Source organism: Nyctereutes procyonoides, unplaced genomic scaffold, assembly GCF_905146905.1.
Source record: "Nyctereutes procyonoides isolate TBG_1078 unplaced genomic scaffold, NYPRO_anot_genome, whole genome shotgun sequence".
In the NCBI taxonomy this organism is placed as follows: Eukaryota; Metazoa; Chordata; class Mammalia; order Carnivora; family Canidae; genus Nyctereutes; species Nyctereutes procyonoides.
Genome location: NW_026575051.1, coordinates 8270145 through 8291496, shown reverse-complemented (window position 1 = coordinate 8291496; position 21352 = coordinate 8270145). Strand labels below are relative to the sequence as shown.

Genomic DNA, 21352 nt, shown 5'->3' with positions numbered 1-21352 from the left:
GGCTTAAGTCCCTCACACCCCCAGATGGTGTCCACCTCTGCCAGGGTTGGCCAAAGTGACATCCACCGTCATAGCAGCACGTCACTGCCTTCCTTCCACTGCACCGAGCGAAAACTGATCCATCAGCAAAAGCATTAAGGAGCTCCTGTTGTCAGAGCTTCATTTCCAAGGTGTCACCCCAAAAGGGAAACAGAGATAGTAAGAGAGATAGTAGCTTCCCCTGGCATGCAGAATGGGAGCCAAGGGACTGGCCAATCCGGTTTCTATTAAAATATGGCCAGTAGAAAACTAGTGACTGCTACAGGCGTTCCTAACTGCTAGGACAGAAAAGAAACTTGGTCCCCAAAATACTAGCCAGGCCTATAAGAAATCAGGTGATGGACTGGCTGGGATATGTCATTTCTTCTGCCTCTCTCTCTCTCTCTCTCTCTCTCTCTGTTGGCTTCGTTGCCAGGGAGTTAGCTCTGTTTGTAAGAGACCACGTTAACGGTAGGAGGTTCTGATCCTTCTCAGACAAGGAGGATGAAGAACGAGAAGTAAAAGCCAGAGCAGATGCTGTCGGAGCGTCACCCATATCCCCTTGTGTACCGTGTGTGGACGCTAGCATAGCCTCCTCTGCTAGCACCTTCCAGTCTTCCTGAGAGCATTGCCTGGCCATTGGTGAGTTGCTGAGGTCCAGGGAGAAACTGTCAATTCCACTAGGGCAGGCTAGCGCCAGGGAATTAACACCTTCCCCAGCCCGCCCCTCGCCCACACAGGAGGCCTCAAACCATGTCTTTTGGAAGTTGGTACATATACACCCCACCTCCCTCACCGCCAGGAGGGACAACTTGGAGGTGTGGGTCCTACAGAGGTGCCCAGTGTGATTGAACAGCTGGCAGCTGGACTGCTATTGCTCCTTCGCATCTCACTTCCCCTCATTCTCATCAGTTTGTCCAGGGCTCACTTCCTGAATAAGCTATTTGTCCTGGGGCCTGCTCCTGGAAGACACCACATTAAGATGGGGGGTCCTCACAACTCATATGGTGGAAGGAAGACAGAGAAAACTGAGCAAGCTATGTCGGCTGGATTGGAGAGCACTGAAGTGCATTGAGAAACTGCAGGAAGGCCTCGGACCCCCTTGAGAGCTTTCTAGAAGCCCCTGTCAGGATTGATAATGTCACACTGTCAGGAATTACGGGTGCCCCGCTTGCCATCCAGATGCTCAGCCATCACTTTCTTGCTGAACATGCAAGATCTTAATGCGCCCGTCATTCATCTGTCATACTGACATAGTTGGTGCGTTGCTGAGATCCAGGTAGAAACCATCAATTCCACTAAACGCCCCCTCATTGTTAAAATAACAACCCCCAGAGGATTGCTCACATTAGTCCACTAACGCGTCATCCTGTGGAAAACCAGATTTCTGTGATTCTGTGGTACATAAAATTATGGCCTCAAGCATATTGTCTGCAGCAGGCAAGATCCTAAGGCCCAGAGCAAAGTTCTCACCAAAAACTGCATGTCACACACATTCACTCTTCACTGACACCCTGGACTGTGAAGAGGAAAGGTTATAAATATTCATCACCACGAAGAAGGATTCAGATCTGTTTCCAATGACAGATCAGCATCAAAATCCTTTTATATGAAACTGAATGGATTCACAAGCTTCTCCCCCACAGCCCTGCTCCCTCTGCTTGCCACACACTCACACAAGTCCTCCAAAGCAAGAGCTATTTCAAGCGGAGGCCTTTCAGGATAGGGAACAATCCTTGGATTCCTCTGTTAATTCCTTGGCCTCCTTGGGCCTCCCGATGCTGACCAAATGTGGATCAGGTGTGTTTGTCTTGGACACCATGACGCCTGGCCAGCGTGGCCAGCACAAAACCGTCTGCAAAATATTAGCTTTTGATATTTTTAAGAAGGGTAAAAAAGAACAAATTTAACCAGATCTCATTTCTTCAGCAGTTCTGGAGTTCGGATTGGCACCAGCTAGGAATAGAATCATCCAGGCCATATTTGAAAGACGCTGTCCTATTCCAGTCCCACGATCTTCTAACCTCTCACCTGCCTGCATAAGCCCTCCGTTCTCATTCCTGGAGGGGACAGCATCAGAGGAAACTCCTCCCAGGGAGTCTCGTGTACCCCTGGCCTCACCAGCCAGTGACAGCCAAACAGGGCTGTCACCTTTTTATTCCCAAATGATTATGGCTGAAGTCCCTACTGACTTTCTTGTTAAAAATTAGTCCACTCATCTCAAAACAAGTCCCCAGACTGATCCTGAGAGGATCTCCAAGAACGACATCTTGAATGCTCTGTGGTACAGGCCCAGGAACCCTCATCTTCCCTGGCCTCCTCATCTCTCTGCTCACTGCAGGGGCCTGCTGTCCTCTGATGGCGACATTGCTGCGAGCCACTGCTCCAGCCCCAGGGATTCTGCTTCCTTGGCTACCACATTTGGCTAGGCCAGGAAGACTTTTATAAGACCTTACCAAAGGCTCAGGCTAATGGAGAGTAGCTAACAGGAGCTAACAGCTACTTCTGGAAGTGAGGCTCTTGGAGGGCCATCATCACCAAGTGGCTCTGGGCCTCAGCCAGGCATCCTGAGTAGCAGCCTGCTTTGGCCTCCAGGCCCAACTGCCTCTTTACATATTTGCTCTCTCTACGTCATTGTCTGGACTCATAGCCCTGACAAATAGTTCATGGTACTTTGTTTTCCCTGACACTGGGCTATTTGGTCTTTTTTTTTTTTTTTTTTAAGATTTTATTTACTTATTCAGGAGAGACACCGAGAAAGAGACAGAGACACAGGGACACAGGCAGAGGGAGAAGCAGGCTCCATGCAGGGAGCCTGATGCAGGATTCGATCCCAGGACCCTGGGATCATGACCTGAGCCAAAGGCAGACACTCCACCATTGAGCCACTCAGGTGCCCCTGGGCTATTTGGTCTTAAAGGACATAAGCAACTGGCTAGTCCACGTGGGCTGCACCCAGTGACCAGCTCCTCACCATGCATTCCTTTCTCAGCGGGGATGTCATTGACCTGTTGAGATGGGCAGTTCTTTACTATGCAAGACCGGATACCACTCACTAAATACCCAGTAGTGTCTTTCCCCTTTATTATGATCACCATTTGGTACCTAAATAAGAGATTCCACGCATGTGCAAGGTGAGGACTAGTGTAGGCCTGCGCATTTATCTCACCGTGGTCTGTCCTCTGCTTTCAAAGTGCAAGAGCAAGTGCTTGGACAAGAACACACATCCATGCCACCTGTATTAGGGTCTCCAGAGACAAAGCCAATAGGGCTGTGTGTGTGTCTGTGTCTGTGTGTGTGGGGAGAGGGAGAGAGAGAGAGAGAGAGAGAGAGAGAGAGAGAGAGAGAGAGAGAGAAAGAGACTGCTTTAAGGAATTTACTCTTGTGATTGTGAGGCTGGCAAGTGCAAATCTGCAGGCTAAGTCTGCAGGCCAGAGTCCCAAGGAAGAGTTACTGTTCCAACTCAACTCCCAAGGCATTCTGGAATTACTTCTTCCTCAGAGAACCTGGTTCTTTTTTTTTTTTTTTTCTTTTAAAGCTTTCAACTAATTGGATGAGGCCCATCCACGTTATGGAGAGTAGTCTGCTTTATTCAAACTCTGCTGATAAAAATGTTAATCACATCTAAAAGCAACATCTACACTGGTGTCTGACCAAAGACCAAACATCTGGACACCATACCTTAGCCACACTGACCCGGAAAATTAACAATCACATGATCTAAGCACAAACAGTACTTTTAAGGCATAGGGCAATCTACATGGAGATTTAGGGGGAAAAAAATGTCTAGCTGTGTAGGCACATAGTTCTGCTAAAGAAACATACCTCCAGGGTGTATTTCTGAACACAGAGCACCTAACTCTTTTCTGAAACCCCTGCATTTTGGTTATCTCATTTTTAGAGCTTCCCCAAGAACAGTGGAGCTTAGCCTTATATATACACGGACCTCAAATGGTCCATTAAATGATTAGATTATCTCAAGCAGAGCTGTTTGCCTTGAAGATGATATCTAGACCCCTCGTAGGAGGCAGAAGCTGCTCCTAATGCTGAGCATTTTAACCTCCTCAAGTTCAAAGAATGGGAAGGTCTGCTGGCCTGGCCCCTGCCAGTCCCCTAGGGCAGCTAATGACCAACACACTCCACAAGCCGAACGGAAAACAGCTTCTGCTGACAGAGTTCTCAACAATTGCTGGACCCTGGGATATACACTGTCCAGTCCTGTCTTCTAATTTGTAGAGTTCAGTTGCCCATTTATCCCCAACCATGGACCAGAACACCCCTGTGATAAGAAAAGTCATAATTAAGGATCTAGACTTTATGTAAAAAACAAGATTGAGTTTGCAAGAAGACTTATGAAAGGCCCTACAAATATTTGTATATTCACCAAAACAAAACACGAGAACCGAGACACTAAAGAACATATCATAGCATGTAATTCATCTCCGGCTTGTCATAATGGCTCGTGTATATTTAACATCCACTTATTATTCCTTTAATACACTGACATATGTTTTTGCAGGATCTCTCTCCCCAGAAGTTTCAACATGAAGCTTGTAAGTTATTTTTGTCTTTGCATATTATGGCAATTCCTTCTCTGTGTCTGTTTTTCTTCTGAGTGTTCCCTGCCTGATTTTATCACTCGGAGTAGTGACTCCCCAGAGACACAGCACCGAAACCTGTGCCATCGATCCTGTTTCCACACGTTCCAACTCCCCAGTTCCCCTCCTCGCCCCTTCTAATGAATGAAGAAAGTAGTTCTCGGGCTGGGTGGACGTCCCCCTTCAACCTCCTCCATCTCTCCCAAAGCTTCACAGCAAAAACCTCCCTTGCAGTGTTGCTATCTGCTTTCCTCCTTTCTCTGGTCCTAACTCCCTTGGTTTCCTTCTTCTCCACTTACCCCCAAAATGAACAGCTGGGATAGAAATCCCTACAGAAATACAGCCATGCATACTAGCATTTCATGTAGACAGAACTCAAGTTCAGGGAGGGGAAACTATAGTCTCCCTGAACCATGTCATTTCTGTAAAGCATCCTCTACAAAAGGGTCGGCGAGTCTCTGCCTCTCTTTCTTCTTCTCTCCTCTCTGAAAATATTGAGCCATAACAGAAATAGAAAAAGGAAGAGTTCTAGTGCTATTTTCTGGAAGAAAAACAAAATAGAAGGATGAGGGTAGGAATCATCCCAGGCTCTGAAAACAGGACTATTACCACCCGCATTTCAACCAAGCTTATTAAAAAGTCATTTACTTCCAATTACAGAAATCAATCATCTTTGACTATATAAAGGAATATGAAAGACCCGGTTCCTAATGAAAGTAATGGTGAATTTGAGGGTGAGTAATGATCAGAAGGCAAAGGTTTAGTATGTGGGGGCCCCACATTTGTAAAAAAAAAAAAAAGTTTTCATGTTTTAATTCATCTGAAAACTAAATACACTGCCAAATCAAATACCTTAGTGCCTGGGGTTTACTTTATATCCCTGTAGACCTGACCTCTACATCCACAGGTAATGAGGGGCCTGTACAGACTAGCCTCCAGTGTGAGCTGAGGGCAATGGCATTAACTAGACTATACCTGCCCCACTCACACTGGAGCAGAGGAGGCTTGAATGTGCCCAGGTACCTCTGGGAGCATCCCCTGGGCTACTTCTGGAGCTTCTGGTTGGAAATCAGATGCCATGCTGCGTGGACCCTCCCCTGGCCCCAGATAGCAGCCCTGGCAACCAGACCCATGTCTTCAAATGGAAAGAAGGATTGTGATCTATAGCTACTCCTCCAGGGCAGGTCTTGAAAGCTGGTTATATCCTTCCCTTGCTGAGATAAGAACTTCCAAGCATCTAAAGTAACATCTTTTGAATGGATGCCAACACAATCATGAGCCCTCAGCTCCCCGAGATGTTTAGTATTTAACAATTCATGCTGGTTTCTGAGCTGAAAATTTTCCTTATGCTTACCTACTTGCACATACATATATTTGAGCTTTTCATAAATGTGCTTATTTACTTAATTCTCTGAATATGTTTATGAAATATTATCACATGCTGGAATAGTGTTATCAATAAGCACCTTAGTTTAATTAAGTGTATACAATAGCCAAATGCCTAAGCTTCAGACAGAATGTGCTAATCTCGTATGATTATTATAATTACTTGGGTAGCCAGAATGAATGTCCCATAGGAAAAGAATCAGGTCTCCCAGACATGGTATAATTTGGTCATTTTTTATAAATGAGAGCATTCTCCCAAAATGTGATCATCATGTACTGTCCTGGTGATAAGAAAGGAGCTGTCTTGAAGCCCAGACTGCTGTCTGGTGTTTTCATCCTGAGCTGAAATGCTCATCAATTATGGAGCATATCCTCCTCTGAGACATAGGGCCAAGGTGATGGGGGGCTCTTGAGAAAATCCCGGTGGGGAAAATCAAGGCAGGTTACAATGTGTTTGTCTTGAAATTATTGATATTAAGGATGAGCTGCTTTTCTTCCTCTCTCCATGACTTAATAATGTTACCAAGTAGAAGAAAAGTCTTGGAATCTGGAGAATTGAAATGTCATGTTGGAATGAGAAGGCTTAAAAACATTTGCCCGGCATTTAGGCCATTCCTGGTCTCCCACGCAGTGCCCTGTCACTGAACCTTTCTCTTTAGGGAATCCAGGAAAGGATCCGTCCTCCCCGATCCCAGGGAGCGCTGAAGGCTTCTCTGGGGCCTCCCGTAGCCCAAGCCGGTGGAAAGCCCTTGGGTTACTGCTCCCATTCTGGGCTTCCTCTGACTCTCCATCTTCCACCCTCACCTTTCTTGCACGCAGTCCTGTGTGACGACAGACTTCCGACAGATAAGCTGGAACCCCGCATTGGCTCCAGCCTGGCCCTGGGACTCAGGCCCTGAATGTTTTCCATCAGCACAGTGGACAGGTACCCAGTCGAGACTGTCAGCATGCTGTAGTAACATCCCATCCCTTCTCAAGGAAACAAATTGCAGTGGTTTTTAAATTTTAATTTCTTTTTATAAATATACATAAGGAGACTTTTACATAAATCCTAAATCATTCGTACCATTTTTCTTTCATCTTGCTTGGCTCCTACCTCTCCTACCTGATTCATCCTCCACCCTCAGGCAACCCTCTGTAACAGCTTTATAGGTGTCCATTCACCATACCTCCATGCTCAGGGGTGCCTGAGTGCCTCAATAGGTTGGGTGTCCTGACTCTTGATTTTGGCTCAGGATAGTGAGATGGAGCCCTGAGTCAGGCTCCGTGCTGAGTGTAGAGACTGCTTAGGATTCTCTCTCCTTCACCCTCTGCCTCGCCCCTTGCCCAACCCTACGCGTGTATGCTCAAAAACTAATTAATTAATTAATTAATTAAAAATAAAATTATCTCCATGTTTATATGGCCACATACATGTGTGTGTGTGCCACGCACAGAGTTATATACACACATATATAAGGCTCTCGCGACTGTTTGACCAAACAGAATCATCCATGCCCTTTTTCCACCATTGTCTTCTTTGCTTCCTTTTCCTCCTTTCCTGCTCTACTGAATTATTAAAATTTTAGCATTCCATGCCTGTAGTGCTTCCCACTGCCTTTTTTCTGATACCCTATTGATTTGGTTGTTATAGTATGTATTTATTCTTCTAGAGTTTAAAAGTAACTATTAACAATGTCTGTAGTTATTGCAAATATACCTTCCACCCACCCACCCACCTCCTCATTGATCATCCCCTCAACTTATCTCTATCTTGTTATTATGGCTTCAAGTTTTAGTTTTCATATACAGACATAGAGAGTTTTTATGATCAACAGTTAGGTATTCTTACTTAAATATGTATTTCTTTTTATAGTCATCACTGGTTCTTTTTCCTACATATTTCTCTATGTTAATTTTTCTTCTTGCTGATCATCATAGTAGCTTTTTAGACTTATACAGTTCTTATATCCCAGGCACTCTTCTAAGCACATTACATATTGACCTAATTCAGTCCTCACAGCAGATACTAGTGCCATCCCTGTTTTGTAAATGAGGAAACTGAGGCACAAGCCATTCGGTAGCTTGCACAATGGTGCACAGTTGGTACCCAGCTGGTATGCAAATGAGGGCACCTGGCTCCAGAGTCCATGTACTAAATCTCCATGATTGGTTGCCTCTCAGTTGACCCCTTTTTGGGGAGTGGTATCTGTGGGTGGTAAATGCTCTTAGTCCTCTTATAACAGAAAATGTCTTTACTGTGCTTTCATCTATGAATGAAAATTGGACTATGTATAAAATTCAGGTTGACAGTTGCTTCTCTCCATTGTCCTGGTACCCCTTGCTGTGATTGAGATGTGGGCTGCTGTCCAAGGAGTTCTGCTGCAGGTCCCCTGACAGCTGGGGCTAGTGGCTCTTCTTCCCTGAAGGTCTGCAGTTGCACGGTGATGGGTCCAGGGCTGCATTTGTCTTTATTTGCACTGCTCCATGCTCCAAGTGCACTTGCAACCCAATAGCTTACGTTTTGGGATCCCTGGGTGGCGCAGCGGTTTAGCGCCTGCCTTTGGCCCAGGGCGCGATCCTGGAGACCCGGGATCGAATCCCACATCGGGCTCCCGGTGCAGAGAGCCTGCTTCTCCCTCTGCCTGTGTCTCTGCCTCCCTCCCTCCCTCTCTCTCTCTCTCTGTGACTTTCATAAATAAAAAAGAAAATAGCTTACGTTTTTCTTCAGTTCTGGGAAAGCACACCTGCTGTCTCCTCCAATTCTGCTTCTTTACCATGCCTACTTCCCTTCTTCAAGAACTCTTTTTTTTTTTTTTTTTGGCAAAGATTTATTTGAGAGAGAGAGAGAGCAAACTACCTGCTGAGCAGGAAGCCTAATGCAGGGCTTGATCCCAGGACCCCAAGATCATGACCTGAGCCAAAGGCAGACACTTAACCAGCTGAGTCACCCAGAAGCCCCCCCTTCTTTTAGAACTCTTGTCAGATATGTGACAAAGCCTCTCAGTCTCCCCTCTGGGACTTTTAACTGCCTTTTCCCATTTCTGTCTTGCTCTCTGTTCCATGTTTGGGGTGGGTGTGGGGTAACTTTTCCATATTATCTTTTCAATCACTAATTCACCTTTAAAATATGTCCAGTCTGGGGGGGGGGTTGGGTGGCTCAGTCAATTAAGCATCCAACTCATGATTTTGACTCAGATTATGATCTCAGGATCAAGTAATGGAGCCCTACATCAGGCTTTATGCTCAGTGTGGAGCCTGCTTGAGATTCTCTCTCTCTCTCTCTCTCTTTCTGCCCTTCCCTCCACTAGCACTCTAAATAAATAAATAAATATCTTAAAAATATATGCATATCCAGTCTGGGGTTTATTCCCTTATTCATTCCTTCTATGTTCTTGATTGTTTGTGCCAATGACTCTATTTTTCATTTCTAAACATTTTTCCTGTCCATCTATTCTTGTTTCATTCTTATTCATACCTATTTGTCATATGATTTCTTATTCTTTTTAAAGAAAACTTAAGCTGTCATTAATCTCTTTGAGTATTTTTATCATACTTATTTTGAAGTCTGTCTCTAGTGGTACCATCATTATGGAGGGAGCGCCTCAAATTAATATAGATCTGCTGAGACCCAGCAGGGGTGTCTCTCACAGACCTGCAAGACTTCATGTTCCAGCATGACTATTATAACACTGCTTGTGTTAGTGGGAGTGGGAGGCAGCCCAGTTGTTCTACCCTCGGGGAAGGCGAGTAAAATGTTAGGGTACACACTATGTGATGTATCTAGTAGTTAGAAATTGAGGACTAACAAAATGGGTAGATGTCAAAAACACAGTGCTGGTAAATAAATAAGAAACAGAATGGGATCTGTAGCACAGTATTGCTTTCATAGCTTAAAAATTGCACAAAAAAAACTTTAACATGAATTATAAGAATATATACTATAAAAGAGTATACATCAAACTGATTAGAATGGTCACCTGTTAGAGGCATAAGGGAAAGGGAATTGGAGATGGAATATAGGCATAGGGATAAATACACACACACACATGCACACATATATATATACTCACACATATATGCATACGTAGATATACACACACACACACCTACATATGTGCAGGGCTTTATCCATACTGACAAGGATAATGTGCCATTAACTAAAGAGTAAGACTAATTCAACCCTTTGTGAGTCTGCATCAATAAATGTCTGTATCTGTCTATCCAGAAAATTACTTTCGTCTCTAATGAATTCATGTTCCAGCTATTAATTTTACTATCTTTTTTTTAGCATTAGATTTATTCATACATTTTGGCATTTTTGTGGGCAGGTCCCTTTTTAATGAAACACATTTTTATTTCTTTCTCTTTCCCTCTGTCCATTTGTGCTTATCCATCTCTATCTCTATCCTGGCCCCCAATCTGGAAGACAATTTGGAGTAACTGTTCTACAGTGATATTGGGATATGGCCCATCTGGGCAGAGCCTCAGTGGGCAACTCAGTGTTGCAACTGAGAGAAGTGGAGTCGGTTCCCTTCTTCCTCTGTGGGCTTGCAGTAGGGTGCGAATCATAGCCCTAGGCAACATGTAGCATCACCTTTTTTCTCTTCAGCCCCCTTTTGGTCACAGGTGGGGTGGCAAGGGACTCTATTCCCACCCTGCAGCTTCAGACTATCTTGCATGGTGTACTTAGAGTCACTTCCCTGTTTCTGGCCCTGGAGCCCTGCCTGCTGCAAGCTTAGGCTCTTCTGACCATTCTGCATTTCTGTCCCACTTCTGGTCTTCAGAAATCTGTCTCAAAAGCTAATCCAGCCAAGTCATCTGAATATTCATGTTATCCACCTTTGCTATGGTGGGAAGAGGTGGGTTCTCCCTCAATTGATTTTCAAATCATACAAACAAGTTTAGATACAACCTGATGAAAGGGATATTAGCAAGGAGGAGATGAATGTGCCTGATTTTAAGACTTCAAAGGATTTTCATACTCCTGTTTGTTGGAAATTCATCTAAGGATTATACACATAAATTATGCTGGGCCCATTAATTTTACAAATAGCCTTACAAACGGTCTTTAGGGAGTCTAACCTTTCAGTAATCACAGTCGTCTGTGTTAGAGTACAAAGAAACTGGCATCCACGTCACCACTGAAATCCACACTCTGAATTCAGACCCACTTGCTAGACCTTCCTTTCAAAGAGGCCCCTCAGGCAGGCAACATCATTCTGTGTCCTCTCCCCACACCCTAATCCTGCTACTGAAGTTTAATTTGATTTTACTGAGATACTATAGTAGTATAGTCAAATAGAAGGACAGATTTCAGATTTTCACTGGAGTCCAGACTAATGGACCTGGGGCCCTAGGACCTTAGTAATGACCTAGGACCCTGGACTCTAGTCTTACCCCAGCCTTACTCCTCCATTCAAGCCTTCCCTTCCAATGTTTCCCCCAAACGAGTATATGCCTGGCCTCTCCACCCTGTGGCCCCCACGGTTCTCATTGACTGCGGTGCCTTCCCCACCCTCACCTTAACACCTCTGCTCTCCTCAGAATCCACCCAAGGCTCACCACTAGTAATGATGCCTTTCCTAATGCCACTAACCCACCTTTCCTCCTCTAAACTTGTGTCTACCACTGATTTGACAGTAGCCACTTGCCCTTTGGTCCTGTCATCTTATGAATATAATGTCCTTTCAGTATGTCTGAGAGTGCCCTCATGCCCAAAACCAGTCTGGTGTATCACATATGCTAACACATGGTAAAAACAGATATTATCCCAGTTATTTTTTTCTTTTTTTTATTTTATTTAAATTCAGTTTACCAACTTATAGTATAATACCGAGTGCTCATCTCATCATGTAATTCCAGTTATTTTATTATAACCCATTTTTCCAATGATAAAATGGAGGCTTAGAGATGTTAAGTAACCTGCCCTACTAGAAGTAGTGGACTTGGGATTTGAACTTAACTCTGCTAGACCTACAAGTTTGTAATTATCTTCCAGTTTAACCAAAATGGCAAAGAGGTTTGCTTCATCTCAAGGCCAACTCCCAGTGACTGGTTATAGCTGCCCAAAGTGCTGTGTTGAAGAGCCAAACTCAGGCTCAGCAGGAAAGCAAACCATCCATGAGGGAAGAACAAGGTCTGCCATGGGTCCAGCTTTTCCAAGGAAGAGCACGCGGGCCCCCTGCTTGTGGTCCCCTGTATCATGCTAACTTTTTTGGACTAGAAGAGACTTCTTAGTTAAGGTTTGTATATTTCACACAGCACTTAGATCACAGTACCTAGCATATAGTGCACGAGCAAGGAATATTTACTGCCTGGAAGTGATGTCAACATCCTCAGTAGGAACTGTGTCACAGAAATTGTGCAGGCAGCCCGCAGACGGCCATAGAGGGAGAGTCAAAAGTGAAGAGCTCTGTTCTGGATCAGCCAAGCAGCTTTTACTTAGTGAACAATTTCAGACTAACAGAATGCAAAATAAAATGTGAAGCTTAAGGAAAATTGTTTTATACAAAAGACTATCATTGTAAAAAATAACTGTTGCTTCTGCATGATAATAGTACTTTTTATATGAACTACTTGGTACAGGAAAACTCTACACCACATTACCCCACATGTGGCGTTTTCTAAGGTCATGTGTCTCCACTGGAGCTCCCCATGGGTGGTGGCAGGTTCCAAGTACCCCACCACCCCCTGCTAACACCCCCACTCTGTCAATCAATGAATCAGAAAGGGTGGCGGGAGGTGTTCCTGGCATGTGCTGTTGTGAGTTACTGGAAACCAAATTACTAATTACCAGCACTCTCCTACCAGCAGAGCCTCCCCCTGTGCCCCGGCTTCCCTCCCTGACCATCTCCTGCCTCAGGCTGGGAGTTCTCTGTTTCTGTTTCATCTCTTTACCATACCTCGGGATGGGGATGTGTCCAGGAACCCAGGCCAAAACCAGCAAATTTATCACCATGCTAATGACAGCAAGCTGCATGCTGAGCGAATTCTGCTTTTCCCCTCAACATCTTTTGCCAAAACCTGTAGAACTGCAAGATCTAGCCGATTGCAGAGACTGTTATCTTCACATGAAGAATGACTGTGTTAGAAAATGCAATAAGGTGTCAGCCATAAGGCTATTTTTAGAAGTTTGTTTGGGAAGATCTCAAAAAACTCATCATGTGGTAGGCAATGTTAGCCAATTCACCAAAACTGAACATCCATACACACATTTTTAACCTACCTTTATCAATATGTGCATTATAAAGACCTGCCTGTGGTCCCCTCGAGATGGCTCATTGTCCTGAGAGTGGGTATTTTTGTTTGTGGAGCTTATGGAACTGGCATTCCTGGTGGCAAATCCCCCTCCTTATTTACGTGAGCGGCTCTTCCCAAGCTGGGGGCCATGGAGAATCTTTAACCCTAAGCATTGCAAAACAGCTTCGCAGGGGTTTGGAGAAGGGAACCCGGTGAGTCATTCCAATGGGAGCAGGGCAAAATCATGACATCCGAGACTGAGAACCTACAGGATTAAGGTATGAGGTTGGGAGGCACATAGTTGAGAAGACATATCATTGAGGAGGCCCATGGTCAGGCAGACGGGCTGTCGGGAGTCTCATCGGGGACATAGTTTCTCAAGAAGGAACCAGAAGCCCAGTGTGTCCTCCCAAGGAGCAAATCCCCATCTGGTCTCACCAGGAAGGAGGCAGCCAGGCACAGAAGAGGCTCATCGGGTAAGGCGCCTATGCCAGATACCCAGGACACAGGCCAGGCACCACAGCGGCATTGGCCGTCCCTGCTGTGGGCTTGAGAAAGCCCTTAATGACCTCCTCTAAATCAAGAGTCATGTCTAAATGGTGTGTTGCATTTGTCACAGCACTACTTCCTCTTATTTGAAGAACGCATGTGCTATGCTTCTTTACAACTCAATTCAGCAGTGTAGGACATAGACTGGAATCTCAGCCCAGCACCACCACCACCGGTCCCCCATCTTCTGTCCATTGTTCATGTAGATAATAAAGGTCATATTGCTCAGAGTGGGGACAAGATCCCATCTGTGGCTGTGGCTGGCCTGGGTTTCAAGTCATTTTACTGTTGGTGCCAGGCTGGTCCAGTTCTCACCCTTGGGCCAGATTTCCACTTCTCGCACTCCCCTTTCCCCAATGCATTCCCTAAATTCTTACCCTCCCCCACTTGGAATTAGGGTGCATAGGCACTGCTTATGCCCAATCCCTGGCTTCCTCTCAGTGCACAGTCCTCTCCAGTGGGGACACGTGGAAGGCACGGTGCAAACTTGCACTCCAGCACACCAGAAAACAGTGGCTTCCAACTGGGACTGAAGTTGCTGCTGAACTTTAATCCAGAGAGGACAAGTCCAAGTGGGGAAATCATGGCATCTCCAGATCCCCACTGCCAATAAGAGAGGATCCTTCTTCTGTGCTGTTCCAGAGAACCGACCAGGTCCAAATCTGGAAGCTACGGGGAAGCAGATGTCAACATCACATCAATAATTGCCTATATATAGCTCCATCAGTGGAACAGCCTGGATGCATACAAGCCATACAAGTAATAACGGGGGTTGCTGAATTGGGCGGGAATGTTAAAATGAATGACCTCTGCAGTCATACATACCATTCTAGAGGTGTTCTAGAAGGTTCAGTGAGTGACAGGGTCTCCTGTGACTGCATCTTTCAGAACCTCAGCCTTTGAGGTGTCAGATGTACTTTATGTGAAGAAAGGAATGCATTAGACAAGGGAACAGTGAAGTTCCCAGGCTTTCTCGGGGTCCCCAGTGGCCCGATCGCATCTCCCAAATGGGACATGTGACGCAGACAGCACTGACATTTTAGCAAGTGTGCTGAGCCCTTAGATATAAACAAGCCCCCAGGGTGAGGGTGGGGGTGGGGCAGGGGGGTGCGACTTCACTCCCCCCCTTCAGGGATGAAATCATAGAATTATAAAGAGATGGAGGAGCCCTGGAGGTCACTTCGCCTCAAGTCCTACGCGGGGCAAGGGTTCTCGCTCTCATACTCCACACATTGTCACACAGCCTCTGCTTGAGCACTGTCGGGAAGGGACTCCCTGCTCTGCTGGCAAATGTAGTCCAGTTTGAGACAACTTAATCCATGTTGAGACAATCCTCATTGTGAACTATTTCTTCCTCTTACTGAGCCCCTAGTCTGTCTGTCTTCAACTTGACTTCTGCTCCCGGGAGTAAGTCAAAAATAAATCTGTTCTTTCATCCAAATGACAATTTTCAGATTTTTAAAAAAATTCTATGAAGATTTTATTTATTTATTTGAGAGAGAGAGACAGAGAGAGAGAGAGAGAGAGAGATAGAGAGAACACGCCTGAGCAGGGTGGCGGGGCAGAGGCGAGGGAGAAGCAGACTCCCCGCTGAGCAGGGAGTTTGACATGAGGTTCAATCCCAGAACCCTAAGATCATGACCTGAGCCTAGGCAGACACTTAGGCAACTGAGCCACCCAGGCACCCCAACTCTGTTCAGATTTGTAAACAGCCATTATCTCTGAGCCTCTTCTCTCTCCATGTCTTTTCTTCTCTATCTAAACACCTCGGATCACCTCAAATATTTCTCATGTGGCATGGTTTTAGACCCCTCAGCATTTTCTATACATATATCTATTTTTTTAAGATTTTATTTATTTAGTCATTCAGAGAGGGAGAGAGAGAGACAGAGACACAGGCAGAGGGAGAAGCAGGCTCCACGCAGGGAGCCCGACATGGGACTCAATCCTGAGATTGCAGGGCCACCCCCTGGGCTGAAGGCAGGCACCAAACCGCTGAGCCACCCAGGGATCCCCTATATCTATTTTACTAACATTTTTTATGAAGAGTCGCTCCCAGAACAAATGCCAGCTGTGGTCTGACCACCACAGAATGCATATTCAGGGTCCATCCATCACCATCACCTCCCTTCAACTACACACTATACCTTTATTAGTGCAACCTAAAATAATATAAGTTTCACAGTAAATGATCAACTGCTGTGTTCATATTAAGGTTATCATTGACTAAAATCACCATTTTTTTTACTTGACACAGTTTCACACAACTTAAGAGAAAAAAGTAGATTTAAAAGTAACCCAGTAAATTATTAAAAGATCAAATCCTGCCTCCTCTTTCATTAATAATAGAACTACTAAAGAGACCAGGGCCCTAAAGAAGGTTATGAGTGACAGACTAAGATAACTGAACCCAAAGATGAACTGAACCCCAAAGTGAAATGTATATTCGCATTGATGAGCCAAGGCACCAGCACAGCAGCCTATTTTTCCAACACCATCCAGTGCATGGAGGGCTCTTTTTGGAAGCTATGCCCACTTTTGTCTTCCTTACTCTACCTTGGGTTTTGTGTGTGTGTGTGTGTGTGTGTGTGTGTTGTGTTTTGTTTTGATGCTTGCAACACGCTTCTGAGGAAAAGTCTTCCTCCAGCCTGTAGGAAACTCACTAGTGGCTTTCTTTTGTGTCTGACAGGTCGCCTGAAGGAAGAAATCACCCAGAGGCATATGCAGCAAGTAGCTCTAGGTGGGTACAGAGTGCACAGGAAGAAGGTGAAGGTAATCCAAGCTGTGTGGTCTCAGAAACCTAGACCCCACTGAAAGATAATCCATCTAGAACCCTCAAGAATGTTAAGGAAGGCAAGATTTGCAGTCAGTGCAAACCTCCTTTGGGGCCAGTTACCCCATCCTGTGTGCTTGCTCCCAGCTGTTGCCTCCTCCTCCTGACCTCTCCCCCTAACCTCAACCTGAGTTCACCCCATGTCCCGCTCCTCAAGGCTATACTCTGAGCTTTCCAGAGCTACTACCAACTAATACTCATGCAACCATTGGTGATGAGAACAGCTACTGTTTTCTGAACCATACACACACCCCCACCCTGTGCACTACAGTGTGTGCACAGTATCTTTTCTGCCTCGCGACTGTCCAAAGAAGTGAGTGCATGTTTCTGGGTGAGGGCAATTCAATGACTTGCCCAGGATCACATGGCTAGGAAGTGTTGAAACTAAGATTTGAACCCAGGTCTCTGAGTCCACACCTGGTGCTCTTAGCCCCCATGCTATTCACCGCCAACAATGATGGACTCACTTAATACATTAATAATCCAAACACTAATCAACACAGTGATGCCCAAAGAAGTCCTTGGCACCTCTCAAGCAATGGACAGCTGTAGAAAATGCCACCCCTTTTTAGATTGTATTTATTTATTCGTGAGACACACACAGAGAGAGTCAGAGACAAAGGCAGAGGGAGAAGCAGGCTCCCTGCGGGGAGCCTGATGCAGGACTCGATCCCAGGTCAGGACCTGAGCCAAACGCAGATGCTCAACCACTGAGCGACTCAGGTGCCCAGAAAATGCCCCCTTTTGCTAGAGGACCCAAGGAAATCACCTGGGAGTCCCATAGTTCAGCTCCAAGAAAAGCTGATCGGGCAGGTGTCCAGAGCACAACCACCTTGTTGCCTCTCCAGTTGGCCTGAGCCCAAGCACTTAAGAGAGATCTGATGAAATAAGCAATTTGTGTGTTCCACACAAAGGGTTCCCCTTGAGGTGGCCTGGCGCCTGCAATGACCTGCTGTTAGAGAAGTCTAGCACCCAGGACCTCTAGAGGGAAGATGGAAGAGAGCCCTAGGGTCATAAAGATGACCCATTGAATGCCAGTAATTTGGATTATTAGGAAGGTGGGTTGTTTAGTTTCAGTAATAATAATGATCACATCACATAGTCACTGGTTGCATCCAACATAGAACCACGAAGCCTGAGGCACACTGACCCGAGCTTGAGCTTCCCCACCATTGGCCCTGACACTCAGAGGTCAGATCAACATGCCAGGCCCGCCCTCCCATTGCCAGAGATGCAGGCAGAGAATCAGAGCTGAGATGCTCCTCAGGAAGCAACCAGAACTCCCCCGCCGCCGGGCCCCGACTCATGGGACTGGGCTAGGGAAGGGCATAAGGACCTCTGGTTGGGCAGTTGTGCCAAGATGACCCTCGGGCCTCACGAGTAGGTCACTGGATGGGGCGTCATCCCTAAGGACTGCCACCATGCCCTGCATCTGAGGGCTGCCGTCTGCCTTTTCTCTAGCATCATGATGCTGAGTGACTAGAGACAATGACCGGAAGCCCCTGGTCAATTTCAGGGGCTTTCAGGATGAGAGATGCTCCAACCTCTCTGACCCCCGGTCCCAGACAGTCCCGGACCTTTGGGAAATGGCTGCATGTCCTCTCGGTAATTCTGCTCATCTCCCAGGGAGCCTTCTCCTGAATTACAGCAGGTGTCAGGTTCAACAGGGCCCAGCTTTGCCTCAAGTAATCAGCAGACTTCAAACGAAAAGCACTCTGGATGGAAGTCTAATTAAGAGCATTTGAAATACCTATTTATTTTAAAAGCATACTATCCCAATTAGAGAAGAAGTGTTAACATCTCCCAGCTGCCATTTTGAGCTTAAATGCCATGTTTTTAGTCCAAACTTCTCTGGAGCTTGTCTGATAGAGCTCTGGAACCGCCAGCACTCATGTGTCCCCTGGCGACCACATTTCAGAATTCTTTTCATGGAGGGAAACCTCTCATTGCATCAGATTGTTTATAGAGCCATTTCCTGCCTAAACCCTCACCCTTCAGGCTGGCGTTGGGGCTGAGGGCTAGGACGCAGGGCTCCGGTGAGACCCAGAGCAGCTCAGTATATTTGGTGTTGAGTAGATCCTGGTGTTCTGTGGTTGGGGCTTCTGACGAAGGAATGGGGCAGTGATGACATTTGCTCTTGCCCTGTCTGCTCTCTGTTCTTTCCTTTGTCTCCTTCTCTCTACTTTCCCTCCATTTTAAGTATTCCCTTTTGGTATTGTTTCTTTCTTTTGCCTTGATGTTCCTGAGTTTCCATGAAAGTGTAGGTCAGGTTGGTTGGTTGTTCTGGGCTAAGTTCGGGGTACTGAGCAGGAGAGGTTTTTTTGTGTATTTTGCATAAGAATAGATCTATGTGTGTATGAGTGGATGCATGCCCAAGAAAACATATATAAAGGCAACCTTGTATCTCAGAGGAGCAAAGATTTAATGGTGACAGAAGAGACGCTCTTCCATATGGAAGAGGCTATAGATTGGTGGAGGAAATCCAGATCCAGTGGTGCGCTGGAGCCAGCTCCACACCTATTGGAGGAGCAACCATTACCATTTTGGAAATTTGGGAAGCTATGGTAAGACACAGCTGTTGTTAAAAATTAAATTTTAGAGGGGTGCCTGGGTGGCTCAGCCAGTTAAGCATCCAACTCTTGATTTCGGCTCAGGTCATAATCTTAGGGTCATGGGGTCAAGCCCCGCATAGGGCTCTGCCCTCAGTGGGGAATCTGCATAAGATTCTCCCTCCCTCTCCTTTGCCTCTCCCCCCTTCCCTATGAGAGTGTACATGCTCGCTTGCTCTCTCAAGTAAATAAATAAATCTCTTTTAAAAATTAAACTATAGAAAAGTATAATTAAATAAATTATATTTAAAAACAAAGGCAATAAATACTCAAAATTTATCACTTCCTAATGACAGATCTTCCTCAACTTACAATGGAGTTACATCCTGATAACCCCATCATCAGCTGAAAATATTGTTAATTTGAAAATGCACTTAATACAACTAACCTACAAAGCATCTAGCTTAGCCTAGCCTACTTTATTTTTTTTATAAATTTAGTTTTTATTGGTGTTCAATTTGCCAACATATAGCATAAAACTCAGTGCTCATCCCATCAAATGCCCCCCTCAGTGCCCATCACCCAGTCACCCCCACCCCCCGCCCACCTCCCTTTCTACCACCCCTAGTTTGTTTCCCAGAGTTAGGAGTCTCTCATGTTCTGTCTCCCTTTCTGATATTTCCCACTCATTTTTTCTCCTTTCCCCTTTATTCCCTTTCACTATTTTTTTATATTCCCCAAATGAATGAGACCATATAATGTTTGTCCTTCTCCGATTGACTTATTTCACTCAGCATAATACCCTCCAGTTCCACCCACGTTGAAGGAAATGGTGGGTATTTGTCATTTCTAATGGCTGAGGAATATTCCATTGTATACATAAACCACATCTTCTTTATCCATTCATCTTTCTTTTTTTTATTATAAATTAATTTTTATTGGTGTTCAATTTACCAACATACAGAATAACACTCAGTGCTCATCCCGTCAAGTGTCCCCCTCCGTGCCCGTCACCCATTCACCCCCACCCCCCGCCCTCCTCCCCTTCCACCACCCCTAGTTCATTTCCCAGAGTTAGAAGTCTTTATGTTCTGTGTCCCTTTCTGATATCTCCCACACATTTCTTCTCCCTTCCCTTATATTCCCCTTCACTATTATTCATATTCCCCAAATGAGTGAGAACATACACTGTTTGTCCTTCTCCGATTGACTTACTTCACTCAGCATAATACCCTCCAGTTCCATCCACGTTGAAGCAAATGGTGGGTATTTGTTGTTTCTAATGGCTGAGTAATATTCCATTGTATACATAAACCACATCTTCTTTATCCATTCATCTTTCGATGGACACCGAGGCTCCTTCCACAGTTTGGCTACTGTGGACATTGCTGCTAGAAACATCGGGGTGCAGGTGTCCCGGCAGAGGCGGGGCAAGATGGCAGAAGAGTAGGGTTCCCAAGTCACCAGTCCCCACCAAACAGCCTAGCCTACTTTAAACATGCTCAGAATACTTACATTAACCTACAGTTGGGCAAAATTGTCTAACTCAAAGCCCAGTTTATAATTAAGTGTTGAGTAGCTCATGTAATTGATTGAATTATGTATTGAAAGTGAAAAACAGAATGGTTGTATGGGTACGGGATGGTTGTGAGTCTATTAGTTGTTTACATAGCAGCCTAGGGGCTCTGGCCCCCTGCCACTGCCCAGGATCACAAAAGCCTATCATGCGGCCTATTGCTATCCTGGGAAAAAGTCAAAAGTCAAAAGTCAAAATTCAAAGTGTGGTTCCTCCTAAATGGGTATGACTTTTGCACCATCCTAAAGCCAAAAAATCCTAAGTCAGACCATCATAAGTTGGAGACCACCTGTTGTTTACTATGTTTTATTATTATCTCAGCTCTTGAGGTTATTTACTACTACTATACTTGTATCATGGAAATACTGTCTTAAGGTCTACTACTGTGCATCTCTTCCCGATTCCACATGCAGTGACATCACAGTGGCAGCTTGAAACCAGCCCACTGGGACTATTTACACCACAAAAGGTGACAAATGTTATTATAAATTGGGGTGCTTTTTTCCCAGAGAACTGGTTGTCCAACATTTATCACGATAGCTTGGGCATCCAGATAAGTGCCATTGAAAGGTCAGTTTTGTGCATGTGTGTGTCCTCTTATGAAGACTCTTCCTCTTCCTAG

The 21352-nt window shown here is 45.3% G+C and overlaps 1 protein-coding gene across 1 annotated transcript in view; it reads left to right on the top strand.

Moving 5' to 3' along the window:
• KIF6 (kinesin family member 6) overlaps positions 1 to 21352 on the top strand; it is a 375439-nt gene that overhangs the window by 313031 nt on the left and 41056 nt on the right. Inside the window, exon 16 of the mRNA XM_055329543.1 lies at positions 16462 to 16512. Coding sequence (XP_055185518.1) covers positions 16462 to 16512 — 51 coding nt within the window. The remainder of the gene's footprint in view (positions 1 to 16461; positions 16513 to 21352) is intronic.